Source organism: Cataglyphis hispanica, chromosome 12, assembly GCF_021464435.1.
Source record: "Cataglyphis hispanica isolate Lineage 1 chromosome 12, ULB_Chis1_1.0, whole genome shotgun sequence".
In the NCBI taxonomy this organism is placed as follows: domain Eukaryota; kingdom Metazoa; phylum Arthropoda; class Insecta; order Hymenoptera; family Formicidae; genus Cataglyphis; species Cataglyphis hispanica.
In genome coordinates, this window is record NC_065965.1 from 5260557 (window position 1) to 5277262 (window position 16706).

At 33.7% G+C, this 16706-nt stretch overlaps 4 protein-coding genes across 9 annotated transcripts in view; 3 read left to right on the plus strand and 1 right to left on the minus strand.

Moving 5' to 3' along the window:
• The window catches only part of LOC126853628 (cadherin-99C), a 103017-nt gene extending 96883 nt beyond the window's left edge, over positions 1 to 6134 (plus strand). For all 6 annotated transcript variants that reach the window (XM_050599495.1, XM_050599496.1, XM_050599497.1 and 3 more), the window contains 5 exons: positions 36 to 434; positions 850 to 1478; positions 2256 to 2486; positions 3174 to 3403; positions 3833 to 6134. In XM_050599495.1, coding sequence (XP_050455452.1) covers positions 36 to 434; positions 850 to 1478; positions 2256 to 2486; positions 3174 to 3403; positions 3833 to 4152 — 1809 coding nt within the window. In that variant the 3' untranslated portion in view covers positions 4153 to 6134. The remainder of the gene's footprint in view (positions 1 to 35; positions 435 to 849; positions 1479 to 2255; positions 2487 to 3173; positions 3404 to 3832) is intronic.
• A 512-nt stretch (positions 6135 to 6646) lies between these two features.
• LOC126853714 (tetraspanin-11-like) lies at positions 6647 to 12444 on the plus strand. The gene is made up of 9 exons (XM_050599719.1): positions 6647 to 7228; positions 7896 to 7978; positions 8317 to 8529; positions 8637 to 8822; positions 9317 to 9439; positions 10636 to 10689; positions 10757 to 10849; positions 10978 to 11061; positions 11344 to 12444. Exons 2-9 carry the CDS (start codon positions 7931 to 7933, stop codon positions 11404 to 11406), a joined length of 864 nt encoding a protein of 287 aa, XP_050455676.1. The 5' UTR covers positions 6647 to 7228; positions 7896 to 7930; the 3' UTR covers positions 11407 to 12444.
• A 653-nt stretch (positions 12445 to 13097) lies between these two features.
• Positions 13098 to 14575, minus strand: LOC126853601 (carbonic anhydrase 1-like). Its single transcript, XM_050599448.1, has 5 exons — positions 14518 to 14575; positions 14110 to 14379; positions 13694 to 13950; positions 13284 to 13508; positions 13098 to 13205 (listed from the first exon to the last, which is right to left on the minus strand). The coding sequence occupies exons 1-5, from the start codon at positions 14573 to 14575 to the stop codon at positions 13098 to 13100; spliced, it is 918 nt and encodes a 305-aa protein (XP_050455405.1).
• A 521-nt stretch (positions 14576 to 15096) lies between these two features.
• On the plus strand, positions 15097 to 16388 carry LOC126853602 (carbonic anhydrase 2-like). The gene is made up of 5 exons (XM_050599449.1): positions 15097 to 15115; positions 15299 to 15454; positions 15549 to 15690; positions 15987 to 16092; positions 16230 to 16388. The coding sequence occupies exons 1-5, from the start codon at positions 15097 to 15099 to the stop codon at positions 16386 to 16388; spliced, it is 582 nt and encodes a 193-aa protein (XP_050455406.1).
• Positions 16389 to 16706: the final 318 nt, after the last annotated feature.

The window sequence follows — 16706 nt, forward strand, 5'->3', positions numbered from 1 at the left end:
TTCAACAACGCGGCGATTTCTTTTTCCTGCGACAGGTCGACGTACGCGCGTACGACATGGGAGAGCCGCAATTGTCATCCGTGACGACAGTGCCGGTGTACGTCCGTCACGTTGCGACGGTGCCGCCCGAGATTGGTTTGGGTTTCGCCGAGAATTCGTACAACGTCGAGGTGCCCGAGGATGCTGGTGACAATACGTTAATAAAGATAATCACTATCATCAACAGTCACGCTCATGACACCACACCGCTCAAGTGCGAGATTTACAGCGGCAATGAGGCCGGCCTGTTCGAAGCGAATGTCACGGAGGAGCGAAATTGCGCGCTGAGGCTGAAAAAAGGCGCGCTAGATTATGAGACGACGGAGTCTTACCAGATTAAGATCAAGCTGGAATCTCTCTCGGGCTTATTAAACTCGGGCAGAAATACGACTATGGTAAGACGCGATGACGATTCTCTGTATCTGTATCGTACAATAAAACGCTTTCGCTTTAATCTTTAAATGCATAAATATTTATTAATAGGATGAAATATAATTGATATATAGAAACGCATCAGAGATGAAAAGATTAAAAATATGAGATATAATATGAGATAAAAAGATCACCTTTTTGCAGATGTAATTCAGATAATATATTATTTTGAATACATATAGAAGACATAAATCTAAAAAAAAAAAATCCTTTCTATCTTGCTTTTTTCTTTCTTATAACTTTAAGATATTTAGATAGATATTTATAAAATGATAGATAATATAAAGTAAAACAATACTGATATTTTCTTTAAGAAAATTTGATTTGTTGCAAGAAAATTATCAATTTATTTTATCTCTGAAACGCGCTTGATCGCAGGTGAAGATTCAAGTGCTGGATGTAAATGACAACAAACCAGAATTCATCTTTCCGGAGGCGAGTCAGAAGCTCGCGAAGGGACGTTACTTCGCGGCGATTCCGCGTACCGCGCAATTCTCGTCCACTGTTATACAAGTGAAGGCCCACGACAAGGATAATGGCAAATTCGGCAAGCTGGAATACAAGATCCTGGAGGGACGGGGATCCGATTATTTCGCTATCGATGGCTCTACGGGCATAATCAGAACGACGGTGACGTTCGACAACGTTGATTCGTCCGAGCTCCCCTTTAAATTCGACGTTCGCGTGCGAGATAATCCCAATTCGACGGATAATTACAATTCGATCGTCGCGCCGGTGATCGTCAATCTAATCGGAGAGGAGAATCTCATGATTCTGGTAGTGCAGGACGCGGCGCCGGATGCGCTACAGAAGGAGGCCGGCAAGATAGCGAATATAATCGAGCAGAAGAGCGGTCTGCTGATTGGCATCGATAGGGTCGCGACGAGAAAAATTCTGACGAAAAATGGCACTGTGGAAACGTTCCCACAGGATTCCGACGTGTGGTTCTACGCGGTTGACCCGGACACTGAGGCCATACTCGATAGAAATAGCACCAGTGTGATGAGGTATGTACACTGACTCGTGTATTGTAACCAAAAGTTGAAAAAATTTACGAGTAAAATATATATAAATATAAATAATAAATATAAATATTTGAATTGATTTTTGGAAATTGTTAAAGCAAATTTTTTCCTTTTTTGATATTAACGAGAAGATCATGGTTGAGGAGAGTCTTCTTAGAATTCTTATTGTAACGGCACTTTAGATCTCCTTCGTCTTCTTTGTAATTATGCACGGTAAAACGGTTATCTTACAGTTATTTACGGAACAGTATTACGTAACTACTATTACTTGCAGTGTACTCGTGCTGCATATATACAAAATGCACATTCCGATACATTAACGCTTTGTACATTTTTAGAAATATTATTATCGCTTTTTGTATAAGACGTTTTGTAATCTAGAACAGAATTAATAGCGGTATATAATAGAATTTATTGACATTACTGTAAATATTTTTACGATAATTAATAAATTTTAACTATTAGAGGACAAAATTTTCCTTAAATCTATTTTTTCTAATAAAATTTGTGTTTATAATTTTCTCTTTATGCTTGGTACACATTCATAAATCAATAAATTTCATGATAGTTTATTAAAAGAAGTTAGCTTCTTTCCAACTTTAATTGATTAAATACGAATAAAGACTTATCCGCTTATCGATGATGAAGAACAGAAAGAAATATTTCCCACGCGAACATCGAAAGGTTAATTACGATGTCCAATCGTACTGTGTGACATTTGACCGTAAGCAAATATTAAAAACGTTGAATGCTTGACAGGTCAATCATGGATAAGTCGGCCATGTCGAATATTACATTTGACGTGTCTACGTTAGTGCGAGCGAACGCCATCGACATTCACGCACCCGTGATGCCACCTGAGCCGGTACGAACACAAACCGCGATTGCGTTTAGCGGCGAGGTCTTCCCATACGCGTTGATCATCATCGCCTGTGTGATTTTGATCCTTGGTATTGCCGGCATCATCTACATTTGCGTCTCTTGGTCCAAGTAAGTTACAGTCATGCATGGTTTCAATGTAATGGCAGCAAATTGATTTTGTTATTATTAATATAAAATACATTGACAAGCAAGATTTAATTATAAAATGCGTAAAAATACAATTTAAAATTAATTAAAATTTTAATAAAAAGATTTTAATTGAATTAAATTAATTAACATTAATTATATCAAAACACACATACTTATCAACAAATTTAATTATAAACTTAAAATATAAGAAATATAATATTAAACATTAAATATGATTAAATCCATGTCTTTTAATGTATGAGAAAGAAAAAATAATTGCAAAAATATATTTATATGTATATTGTAAATTCTTGTTACGCGCTTCTTGCATGCTTTCATTCGATAAAAACGAAACTTGTTACATCCATGCACAGTTGTCTTAATTATTATGCATATATATCATTCTAAAATATTATTACGATTCTTAACTATTATTATATGAATCGTATGAGAGAGTATAAATATTTATTTAACTCGTCGAGTGCGAGTGATGCAAATTTATACATCTCTTTATTATCTCTATTAGCTTTAATTGCAATTTCCGCTGCGGCTATCTTCGCGAGCACTTGTTATTGCAACGTTACGGTCGTTATACAAAATAATCTTTCCGGGATGTTTACGAAATTCCTTCAAGAGAGTTTCTTATGAAAATGTCTTGTGACATAGGTACAAAGCATACAAGGAGCGTATGCAACGCATGTACGTAATGCCGCGTTATGATCCCGTCTATGTGGAACCGAATCTAAAGGAGTACGAGACGCAGGTACTCCAGATGAGTGTGCCGATCGACGACAACGACAGTTGCAATGATTTGCAATTGGACTTTAGCAACAAGAACCACGCTTTCAGCCTGGACAATGTCAGTTACATCACCAAAGATCACGGAGACAGTACTGGTAATAAAATTTGTGTTTATAATTTTCCTTTTATGCTTGGTACCCATTCATAAATCAATAAATTTCATGACAGTTTATTAAAAGAAGTTAGCTTCGAAACGGATATCTAAAAATTTATACACCATCTCTAAATTTATATCGCCGAATTATTAAATGAAAAACAATTATGTGCGAGGAGAAATCCATCTCTTCTCTTTGCATTATTTATTGCAATGTATTAAAAAATGTCAAAATGACAAAGCATACAGTGTTAAAAATATATTATTTTCTCTTGTATGTTAATTGTAACAATATTTCGTAAAGCAAAATTATTTTATCCAAAGAAGATTTTAGTGACACAATTTATTCCCGCACGATGTTTTATATATATATATATCGCTTATGCTATGACTCTAAGTATATACAGCAAGCTTATGTGTTTCATTTAAGGCCAACAAAGTCCCGTTAGCTCCGAAGCGGCAACCACGGCGCGCGCTTCCAGCATCGCCGGTAATCACGGTGACACCAATATCCATTCCTTGCGGCGGTCCACGCTGGGTCGAAAGAATCACGGTGCGAGCAACACAAACACCCTGAATAATCGCGACGCGACACCGGTACTTAATCCCTTGTACAATCACGGCGCAGATCTCCTGAGCCCTAGTCCATCCAACGATAACGTCACCTTCAGAGAAAGAAAGGATTATTCGCATCTCGGATTTACGTATCTAGGTGAGCAGAGTCCCGTGGAGACCACGACGGAATTGTAAGTTACATGGTTCGATGACGTGCGAATGCCAGCCACGTATTGGCTCGAAAACTGTCACCGAATTACAGGTATGTGTTAAACAAAAAAAAAAAAACACACACAAAAATGAATTAATATGACAGATATGTAATTTTGATATTGTTTCGATATACAAGTAAGACTGTGATGGACGTAATATTTTTTTACATCAAAGTTTTATCGATACCGTAAGATATTGAAGTGCCTAAAATTTTACATCGCGTAGAAATCATCGAGAAACATCTCATTATGCATTCGCAATGCATATAAAATAGACAGTTATTTGCCTTTTTTGTATGTGTGACAAAAAATCAGGTATAAAATGTACTTAATTTCGACAAAATACGTAATATATGACATATACAAGTTAAAATTCAGAATAATTGCTAACTGAGTAGCGTACTATACGTAGTATTTTTTTTATATGTACAATCCCAAAGCGCATATGGAGAGCATGTCAAAGCTTATGGAAAATAGTTGAGTGATTACGTACATATATATATATATATATATATATATATATATATATATATATATATATTCTGCCCTTTCATATGTCGTCTTTTGAATACGAATCGATATCCGCGTGCCGATTCACGCGAGCGCGCAAATATATCCGCAAAATTCCCCCGTCGGAATATATTCTGAACGAGTTACTCCGCATGTGATATCCATAAAAGAGTAGCGTGATGTAGCGTTCAGATACATCGGCATGAAACGAGGCCGTGAAAATACTCGCGCGTGCAAAAGAGGCGTGCAAAAGGGACGAGCGAAAGAGACTGCGAATACCTTTCTGAACCGATATTTTATTTGATTTATTTCCCGTCGTGCATTGAATTTTCGCAAGGCTAAGGCTTAGGCAATATGTTCCGCCAATAAATTGCGAGATTACAAATAAACGCCATCGGGATTGCGACATAAATTATTATTATTAGTATTGTGACTGTGGCTCTAAGCGCAGCGCGAGGAAGTTGGATTAATGAAGGTGCATTAATCGAGTCTTGACTAATAACTTTGGAGATGTTCCGTATTTTGCGGAAATTCATGCGGACGCGTACATTTTAATTATAGAAGAAGAGAGGGGGAGAGAAGAAGAAGAAAAAAAGAAAAATAGCAAAAATATCACTATAGATGCAACCGTCCAATGCGTAGACTAAGATTCGAAAACGAGGTTGTAAGTTTATATGAGTGTATTTGGTGAGTGCGTATGTGCGTCTGCGCGAGTTTTATCGACTTGTAATCTTGTAAATGGGTCGATCATTTTGTATTATAATATCTGTTTATTTATACAATCGTTTTTTTTTGCTCACGTCATATTCTATTGTATTATAATCACAATTAACTGATGACGATGTGTATCGTTGCGTTTTGTATGTATGTCCGTGTAAAAAAATATCGCAACAACGCGTTTTATTAAATTTCGTCAAGTATGAACAATGACTTTTACGCCTCCATTGCGACTACTGCTCATTCTTGTTCACACGATCGCGTCGACGATCTATAATTAGGGATTGCCATACAAGCGAGGTAAAAAAAATAAAATAAAAACGCGTCATACGCCGATGGCTTAAGTGGTAAAGCGTGTACTTAATCAGACACGCGTAACTGCCCATTTCCTCGTACTTTCGACGACGCTATTTGACTTTGTTCGATGTTAGGTTTGACAGATCCGCGAGAAGACATCGGGTGAAACGGCCTTGAGTGGAATTAAGTATGATACGACTTGATTGAATGTATATCTCTAGTCGTATAGCGGGCGTCCACTGCCGTGCAATTTATATAAGCTGTTTTATATTTGTTAAAAAAAAAAAAACAAATCAACTTTTGTGTACGCGTGTTACAAGTGCTCTTCGATTTTATAGCGTTGATGCCCTTTAGTCGTAGCTGTACAATATTTAAGTTCAAATTCTGTAAAAATTGTTAATACCTAATAATAAAAATTTATTATATTTACATAATACATAACGAGGCTTTTTTTCCAGGCAACATTTCACATATCCTTTTTAGCGTAAAGCAACGAACTGTCGAGTTATTACGTAAACGTTAATTTAAGCTTCCGCGTATTGCTAAATTAGTCGCGGTCTCGTCCAATTCCCACGTAAGATCTTTCGCATTTATTTCACACGCATGCAAGTCACGTATATAGCAATATGTAACAATGAGTTGTTCCTTTTGTAGAGAATTCATAATTTTGCAATTCGGATAATATTTGAGATATCGCCATACAGGAAATTTATTTTATTGTAATATTATTTTTAATTTATTCAATTTTTTATACTCTATCCAACTTCAAAAAAAAAAAAAAAAAAAAAAAATAAATAAATAAATAAATAAAATGGGGACAGCCACAGTACCTTGGATTATTATAGAATTGCTGTACGGTAAGTAGAACAGCAGCGTGATGAAACTTCCCCCGAGACCGTCGGCGGAGTCCTGGGTGGCGGGTGGGGATCAACTATGCCCCTGACGATAGAGCGTCGGCGCCGCGACGGCGGAAGCACGCAGACGCATCTGGACCGACGTCGATGATGTACAGACGTGAGAAAGGCGGTGGATAGAATCCGGCGGCATACTCCAGTCCGTTTCGATTCCGCTCCGCGTTTAGTGTTCCGTCAGAATTAACGAGTGTATAAGGAATTCACGAACTTTCACGACACGCGAGATAAAGCACCTGGATTCTGTGGAGGAGGTTCTATCGATTGTTCAATATCGACGAGTGATAAGCGAGTTCGTTCTTCCCATCTGTGCTCTCGTTGCTCGAATGCGTTGCAACGCCCGAATGTCGCGCAGGTCGAAACGTTAGGAGAAGAGAGATCTCACAGAGAGCAATGACAGAACGTATCGCGAACCACCTGTGAATCGGCTGGAGACACGTATATCAAGACAGCGATGATCTTTGAGGATTACGGATGTAATTTGTGCGTTTGTGATTTCCATATTTATAACTGTGTGACATTATTTGTAAAGCGCGCGACGGACTGTGTAATCGTGTGACAGTTATATACGAAAGTGTCCCGCAGGGATAATCGAGAGCAAAGCTGACGACGATATCGAGTAGAGTAAGCTAACTCGCTTTTGACAGGTGCAATGCCTGTATATAATTTTTTTATCACAGAGTTTTTTTTTTTTTTTTGATAGTTTAACGGTCTGTGTTTTTAATATAAAGAAGAAAATTTTATGAAATTCTCGATAATCGAAAAATAAATAATTCTAAATCGTGTGTGATATAATTAAATAATTTAAATAATAAAATTTAATTACAATAATAATAATAAATAAATAATAAGTAATCAATCAGGCAATCTATTCTTTTTTTGCTAATATGTAAATTTAAAATTCAAAAACGTTCTTCTTATTTTATCCTCTCAATGCTACACCAGAAGCTGGGAATTAATAAAAAAAAAATTTCTTATACGAAATTTTCAATATAGAACAAAAAATGTTAAAATTTAAAAATTCTCTATCAAGTTTCATTAAAATCAAAGGAGAGAAAACATGTTTTTTAACGTTTTTGAAAGAAAGAGAGATATATTGCTTGCATAAATTTAAATAGATATTTAAATACTGTTATTATTTCGATAATTAATTTTGCATTATCTTTGATACGCATAAAATGATACAAATTGTAAACCAGAGATATTAATCGGGAAGATTTAATATTTGTATAATATATTATATATATTTGATCTTACAACACTGGGGTCACGTATCGTATTATATTTGCAGATTGATGACTAATTGGAGGGTCAAGGATAACAAACATGAAATACTTGAAAATTGCATTATTTACGTTCAATCTATTAATATGGGTAAATAACATGCACTTATACTTTATAACATTATGAACTAAGTCTAGAAATAGCGACATGTACCGACAACTTAGACGCGCTGGTACTTGAACTATAAATATTTCTTCTATGTGTACTCCAGAGCAAAACAATTATTCTTTCAATTTTTGCATCGTTGGATCAACGTCGGATTATATCTCTAGAGAAAGGCATAAAATGTTATTTAAACATCATTTAATTTTATACGTATTTAGGGAAACGCGCGGTCTCCTGCGGTGCAAAATCTATCTAAACGCGAGAGCGCGTCGCGATAAAGAAAGAAATGAAAAATTACCGTGCAATTTTTTTCTCTTTGATAGCTGGCTGGCTGCATGGTGCTCGTTATAGGCGCCTGGTTGCTCCTGGAGCCCAGCAAGGGGCACATTCTCAATCTTTTCGTATCTGACGTGAAGCCGCACGAAACTATTAATCTGATAGCTTACAGTCTCCTCGGCCTCGGTTTCATCGTGCTTACGGTCGGCTTCTTCGGCTGTCGCGCCGCGCTACGCGGAAATCAATGCATCCTCGCCACCGTGAGTAAAACGACATTTTTACTGCTCACCCCGTCTCGGCACGGGCACCGTTATAGATCGTCGGGGGGTCAAGGTCGGCGATTTCATCGCCATTCGTTTTTTCGCAGTACATGAGCATGCTGGTCGCGCTCATCGTCACGGAGCTGGTGACGGCGGCCATCGGTGGGTTGATGACTTTCCAGATCCTGTCAGATCTAGAGGAGAGGCTCACCAGTAAACTGGCAGTGAATTATGGTCACGATCCGACCAGCGATATTCCCTTCAGCCACAGCTTGGATTTTGCGCAGTACAAGGTGTTGCATTAAGAGAGTTGATTCAATTAAATGCTCATCTCGAGCTCTGGACAACATGTTTTCATGAAGTGGCTCATGTTTTTAGTTACATTGCCCTTTTGCGACATTAGTGATTTTTTTTTTATTTCCATATAAATCCATCTCTTGTACAATTTTCCAACTTTTGACGTAAATCCTTACTTTCTGTGTATCTTGTGATCAAGAGATTTTATTTTATTCTGGATTTATTCTCGCTGAAAATTGCATGCTGTAATTATCTCTGTGCACGGCATTTAAGCGAAATGATAATATAATATATTTATTTTATTTAATATTTTGTTGATAGATCTTTTCTGTGTCTCTTATTTTTCCGCAGCACGTATTAAGCATGAAATATGTGCTTGTAAATTATGTTTCACGCATGACGGGGTCGCATGCGATGCTTTGTCAGAAATCGTCCGCCCGACGAGACATTTCGCGATGGTTCGAAGAGCACATGAGTGATTCCATTGCAGTTTAATTGCTGTGGAATCCATGGCGACGGCGATTACAATGGCACGGCTTGGTGGAGAGACGGTCAAATCTCAGGAAACAGGAGGCAGGTTCCCCTCACATGTTGTGTTCTCAAAAATTCCGAGGTATCTTATGCAATTAAATTGTGATTTTTTTTAGTAAAACATTGGTCAAATCTTTGAAAGATAAAATTGGAATAGTTAATAAATGTTTTTATCTTTTGTAAACACAAACACAAGTTTATAAATGTTACATGATATCGTTATCTAGACATTTTGTTTGAAACAAATTATGGATTTACGAGATGCGTCTATTAAATAACCGGACTAAAGCTGTGTAAATCAACCAACGATCGTAATGACAAAATTAATTTATTTTATTCAAAATAAATTTTTCAACATTGATACAGCATCGGGCAAGGTTAACCACTAAGGTAACCACTAGGTAACCACTAAGTGAATTGAAGACCCTCTTTTAGAATTCTTTCAAGCACCCTCGCCGAAATCGTTTAAATCGTCGGAATGCTATAGTAATATATATAGAAATAATTCATTGGAATTTTTGAAACAGATTTTTGAAAACAGAGACAGGGTGTCATGTCAGGCAAATATCACATATGGTCAAGCACTATGAGTGTTCCAAACGAGTAATGTTCAAATGCTTGTGTAAAATGTTGCAAACCATCTTTAGAGATATTTGGATTCTTTCGATAATATTTTTATAGTTTTTGCATCAATTTTCGCAATTTGCACATTTTTTTCAACAAAATCCAATATCGAAGCTGTTTTTAAATGCCTCGATATGTCTTCTACATTTTTGCAATCGTTTCTAAATCTCCCAAACCACTCAAAAAATTATGTATGCTATAGGCAATCATCCTGAAAACCTCTTTTAATATTTCACACCGTTTGCGCCGCATTTTTTTCAAGTTTTATATACTTGATATTTAGATACTCTTTACTTCATTATGTTTTCATCGTGGCGACATTAAATTTTTACTACTTCTTTCAATCAATATATTTTATGATGCGTACGTTCAATAATAATAAAAATTTGACAGTCGATAGACGTGACTTGCTTAGAAACAATGCTATTCTTTAATAGTTGACATTCACACAAAAAATTTAAAAAAAAATCAATCCGGTTATTAATAGGCGCATCCTCTATAAACCAATATTGTCATTTTCTGAATAACTTTAACTTTTGGTTTTACAAATTGTTCGTCGTATCTTATTTTCTATTGTTTACTCTTTAGGTGTCTAATTAAAATTTATTATAAATTTATTAGTAAAATTGCACAGCAAATGCTTCTATTTTACAGAATAAGAATACAGGCAGTCCGATGAGCGTTGTTTCGAGAGTGTTTCACAAAAATGTAAGTAAAATAACAATGAGAAAGTGATTGCATGCACTCTATATGAGTAATCTTTTGTCGCTGATAGAACGAAAAACCGTGGCTGCATCCGCAGCCGAGGGATGAGGCCGCGTGTCAGATAGAAGACAAAGAAGGCCATGAGGGATACAGACACAAAGAGGTACACATCATTTTTATATCATAAATTTTTATATCATATATATATTTTATATCATATATTTTATATCATAAATAAATATCATGCATATTATATGGCTATGTATTTCGATCGACACAATATATTTCTAGGGCTGCCTTGGAAAAGTCACAAACTGGCTGCAGTGCGAAAGTTTCACGTTGGTATTCCTCGGCATGGCAATGGCAGGAATACAGGTAAATTTTTTAAATAAATCTTGCGCAAAGTTTTAAAGAAAATTTATTCAGAAGAATTAATATTTTATGTAAGAAAACGGTTTTTGAGATTTTCGGATTTCATAAAATGTTACAAAAGTTATATAATTCAAGTTATACTTGATCAAGTTTCATTTAAAAGATAATTTTTTCGTATTTTTTCAAATAATAGATTTGTTAATTATTTTTCTTAGATAATTTTCTTTCTTTTGTTTTAAATACTTAATGAGAAATAAATAATCACATAAATATAATGTATTTCAGACATTCGGAATAATAACGTCCGCTTTCCTCTGTCGAACGATAAGGGATATGCAGGATGAATGATCCATGATTCGTAGTCTCAATGAAGTAAAAAGAATGTCATGGCACATTCGTTCTTGTCATTGAGAGAAAGGATACATCTTCGTTTTGTATCTTCGTGTACTATCATCTCTGCAAACATTCTCAAAATCTGTTTTGAGTCTTGTGAGTTAAGGACAATGATGTGAGTCGCAAAACTGCGACTTGAGAATTCTGCGGACAGAAAGCAAGTTTTATTTTGTTTTACGCAAACCGACCGATCAACTTCGAAGCGAGATAACGATAAATGCATATGCTTAATTTTTACATAATTTCCTGGCACGCGTTTTGCTGCAAAGTCAGCAATAAAGTGACCAATACACTCTGATGTATATATACAATACATTCGCATCTTTGTTGTGTTCACTCTAAAAACAAAAAACAAGCCGCGATATTACAATGATATCTCGCTTAGATTTTATGACGATTGCAGGCGAAGATCGATCAACAAGGCGAATTGTTATTCGCGATATCTTGTCGTCTTGTAAATACACTTGCCAGTGCAGATAATAAAAGTATGTGCGTCGTGTACGTGAGAATTTTCGAATCCTTTTTCCTTTCTGAAAAATTTACCTGATTCAAGATACAAAATAATTTTTCGCACAATGTTGTACATGCATTTTTAGAAAAAATGATTTTTGCGTGCGTGGATGTATGTAGAAGGGCTGGGACTGATTGTGATATTCTCACTATTGACAAATTTTTTAAGCGCAGATTTCTATACATTGAGAAATATATTAAAATCATATAACGCTTACGCGTTTGTAATTTTCAAAGTATTTTGTTTGACTAGACTAAATTTAAAAAATATATATTAATTTAGAAAAAGATAAATAAAATTTTTTTACTTAATATATGCTAACATATTTTAGGTAACAAATCATTGAATTTTTTTACTTATGTATTTTTAATTATTTTAATAATCAATATTTGTTATGATACCAAAATCTCTTTCTGTGATCTGAAAACTTGAAGTGATAAAAGTATCAATCGGCTCCAGCAACTTCTAATAATTGTGTATATTAGATTAAAATAGATATATATTTTATCATCTATTTTAGAAAATAGATGATGCATACTATATATATATATATATATATATATATATATATATATATATATATATATATATATAGAAAGAATGCGTTATATATATTCTTTAATTAAAGGAATGCTTCCTTCTTCGATACTGATTTTGGAAGAATGTATTATAATAACTTGTGCCAAAAGAATTTTTATTATATAATGAGTGACACAAATTTTAATATATTTTTATTTTCTTAAAACATCAAGCAAGATATGTCCTACGTATTTATAGAACGCACCTTAATGGTAATAAAAATGTTGTTCTCTGTGTAAATTCGTTATTGATTTTACATATTTTCACAAAAATATATCAATTTATATCCGTATTTCATAAAAATTTTTAACATTTAAATGTTATATTTACATTACTCACAAAATAAACAACTCGCATATTTTATGTAATGAGCTTGTTTTCATAATTTTACGCATCCTATGCATCTGTGTAAATAGATTATTATCAACATATTAAATTTCTCGTTAATTGCATACATATTTACTGAAATTAATGCGCAAGTAAAGAAATGAGATTTTCATATGTGCCTGACTACGTGAATATTTTGATAAAATAAATATGGGTTGAAAAATTACGATCAACTTTCTTCGTAAAAATAAACCTCACGGTCGTTTAGCGATTGAACCGGTCGACAATTCAAAAGTAACTGTCCATCCATCGAACATAATTTACGAAATTGTTCCACCTATAAAAGAAATTTATATATAGTAATGGCAATGTAAAGCCGACGACACATATCTTATTACTAAACAGATTACTTTACCTGCGATGTGGATATGGCAATTGGTTCTTGCTGAATGATCCATGTAACTATTTCACTGCAAGGAGGATGACTGAGAGACCCAGTGTATGTATAATAATCTCTGTCAAAAGGTAAAAAAAGCCATTCCAATGGGAAAGGAGGTATGCGGACTTTAGATCCCGGACAGGTAATGCGCCACAAATTGCTCACAATGTGATCCAGATAAGGATTATCCGCATAATTTATCTGTGATACATTATAATCAGACGTAATTTCAATAAATTCAGTTTAACAGATGTAATATATTTTATTACATACATAAGATAGAGAGAGAGAGAGAGAGAGAGAGAGAGAATGGATCGATTTAATCTTTGAACAGAAGACATTTGTGACGAGATATATTCATTTGATTTCTTAACAAAAAATTATACTTGAAGAAAGAAGGAAACAATCGCTACTCCGTCTTTCGCTCCGAGACTAATCGCTTCCAACAGCGACTTAATTCCACGTTTTCTGTGGACGATTTGTAGTTCCATAGGATAACGAACATAATCTAAAGTGTGTTCACTGCCCTCTTCGTTGGATGGACCCCAATGGAAGCGAACATGAGAGAAATCATATGTATCGGTTAAAGGTCCTCCTTGAAGCTGTGGCCGCATCGTATTAGTCCAGGATCCTCGAAATATCACTGTATACATATGTTAGTGCAAAACGCACGCAATATGAAAGTATTACATAATCTTAATTAATCACTTTTATTTCATATTATTATTATAAAAATTCCAAAAATTTATTATAATTTATTTTTATTTAATTATTTAATTATAAAAAGTTTAATCAAATCTACCAGTATGACCGTTGTTTGTGATAGTCATCGATTGGGGTACGCTATTATAATTAATCCATTGAAGTGGTTCAGATGGTTGCACTACTACAGTGAGCCTAGTGATGATATTAATAGGCGATTGATTGTTACCGGTGCTTCCGGGATATAGATCCTTCCAAGTATGAGGACCATTTTGATGAGCGTATCCAAATGAAAAAGTGGGTAGACAAAAGTCATTCTTCATACATAAGAATAATTGTGTCCAGCTCCAAACTTCGCTCAATAATAATACTAGAATGAATGAAATTATATAACAAACACATTGCGTAAATTATATATATATATATATATATATATATATATATATATATATAATCTAATGATTTGGCGATTTTTATGTGTATACGTGTAGCTTTCTGCGATGCTTACTTATGAGAAGAGCGCTGCTACACACAATCATACATTCTATTAAAGAAATGTCCAACATTTTTGTAATGATGTAAATTATCAGAGACATTTGGGTTATAAACTTTCAGACTTGTCTTTGTACGTGAAATTTCCGGCGTAATAAATTTTTATGCGTGCATAGACCAGTGATCTATTTGAGATTTTGCTTAGCACTTCATGATACGCAATAAATTTTTATTAAAGCCACTTATGAAAATATAAAATATTGATGTAAAACATCAAATGACAATTTATGAGAATCGATAAAGCGTACTTCAATCCACAAAAAGTGATGTGAAGGTAATTCTATATTTTTTTTTTTCAATGAAAAAAATAAGTTAAAACAACGCATGTACTAATGCGTTAGCAACTTCTTATCATACCACAAGTTGGTAATCATTTACAACCTGTTTACAAAAATGTGATTCATCATGTCAAAAATCAGATAATTGTAATACCTATATTTAAAATAATAACATGTCTCACATTTAAAAATAATGGGCACTTAATTTCACATCATTTTTTATTTGAAACTCGACATTATAAAATCGTGATATAACTATGACATCCAAATCCAAAGGTATACAATTACATAAATCTTCAATCTTGCTTAAAAAATTTGTTACAAATATTTTTTCTATACATTTATTTAAAAATATGATATAATAATATAATATTATATATATATATATATATATATATATATATATATATATTTTAACTTTTATTTTAAAAATTTCTCATCTTAATTGCGTTCTACAAGAAAATTTTTTTACAACATCATCTTCGGGTCTACCAAAATGGCGACAATCTCTGGTCGATATCAGTCGCGTATGGACCAAAAAATTTCCACCATTACTTTTGTCCAATTATTGCTCAAACATTGGCACAGCAACACTTACTAATACCGGCCATACAGGTTATTTTTTTATATTTAATTTAATATATACAAAGTTAAGAATTACTATATTTAGTTTAATTTACTTTAATATATTTAATTTAATAATTTTTAGTTAATCTTGAGCTGGCGGACAGAAAAATGCCGATAATACGCGGCGGCCCTTTGAAAAACGATGAATTTCAGTTTATGAACATTCAGTTTCGCTGGGGTCCGTCCAATTGTCGGGGCGCGGAACATTCTATCGACAACATTTGGTTAGAGAGAGGGAAAGCAATTAAAATAATTAATAATTAATAATTATACGATTTATAATTATAAAAGCATCGAGAATGTATCATAAAAATTACATTTTTATTTAAACTTATATTTATGTACTTAAAATTATATTATTTTAAATTTAAATTTAAATAATCTGTAAATAAATAAATTGATAATTTAAATAAAAACTTTAAATAATTTATAATATATTTATATAAACTCTATATAAATTTATTTCTGTTTAGTTAATACCGGTTAATATACAATTTCTAAATAACATGTGTTTAATAAGGTATTCAATGGAAGCGCAAGTTATGCATTGGAATACACGTTATGGGATGATAGAAAAATGCTACGATAAATCTGATGGGATTGCAATACTCTCTTATCTCATGCAGGTATGATAATATTAAGCAAAGTTAAATAATATCAAGTAAATGTCAATATTGTTTAGATAAATCATTGAAATCGCTCGATAATAATTATTTATAAAATACAAAATATAAATTATATATTATAAAAAAAATACATGTAGATTGTTGGCTGTTCTGGATTTCCGGACAATCCTGCGTTTGCTCCAATCACTGATAAACTAGTGGGAATAAAACCAACGGATAGTACCGTGAATATTGCACCTGGTAATTATACAATAAATGAGACAATTTTTAATCAATATATCAATTTGACTCACTGAATCACTCGTATACTAGATCGCGTAATAGAGAGCAGATTTTATGTTTCACGTTTCATTATATATTTTCAATCAAAATTTTGGCAAATTTGCTTTCTTTCATATATCTTTGATAACAAGTATTTTTTGCTTTTCATGAATGAAAGTTTTGAGCGTAATGCTAACACTTTTCAATTAACTATTCAATTATACGTTACAGATTGCTTACGTTGGATAATGCACGCATGCACATCGTCTGGATATTACACTTATTCAGGTTCTCTCACTTATCCTCCGTATAATGAGTGTGTTACGTGGATAATTATGCCGAACCCGATAAAA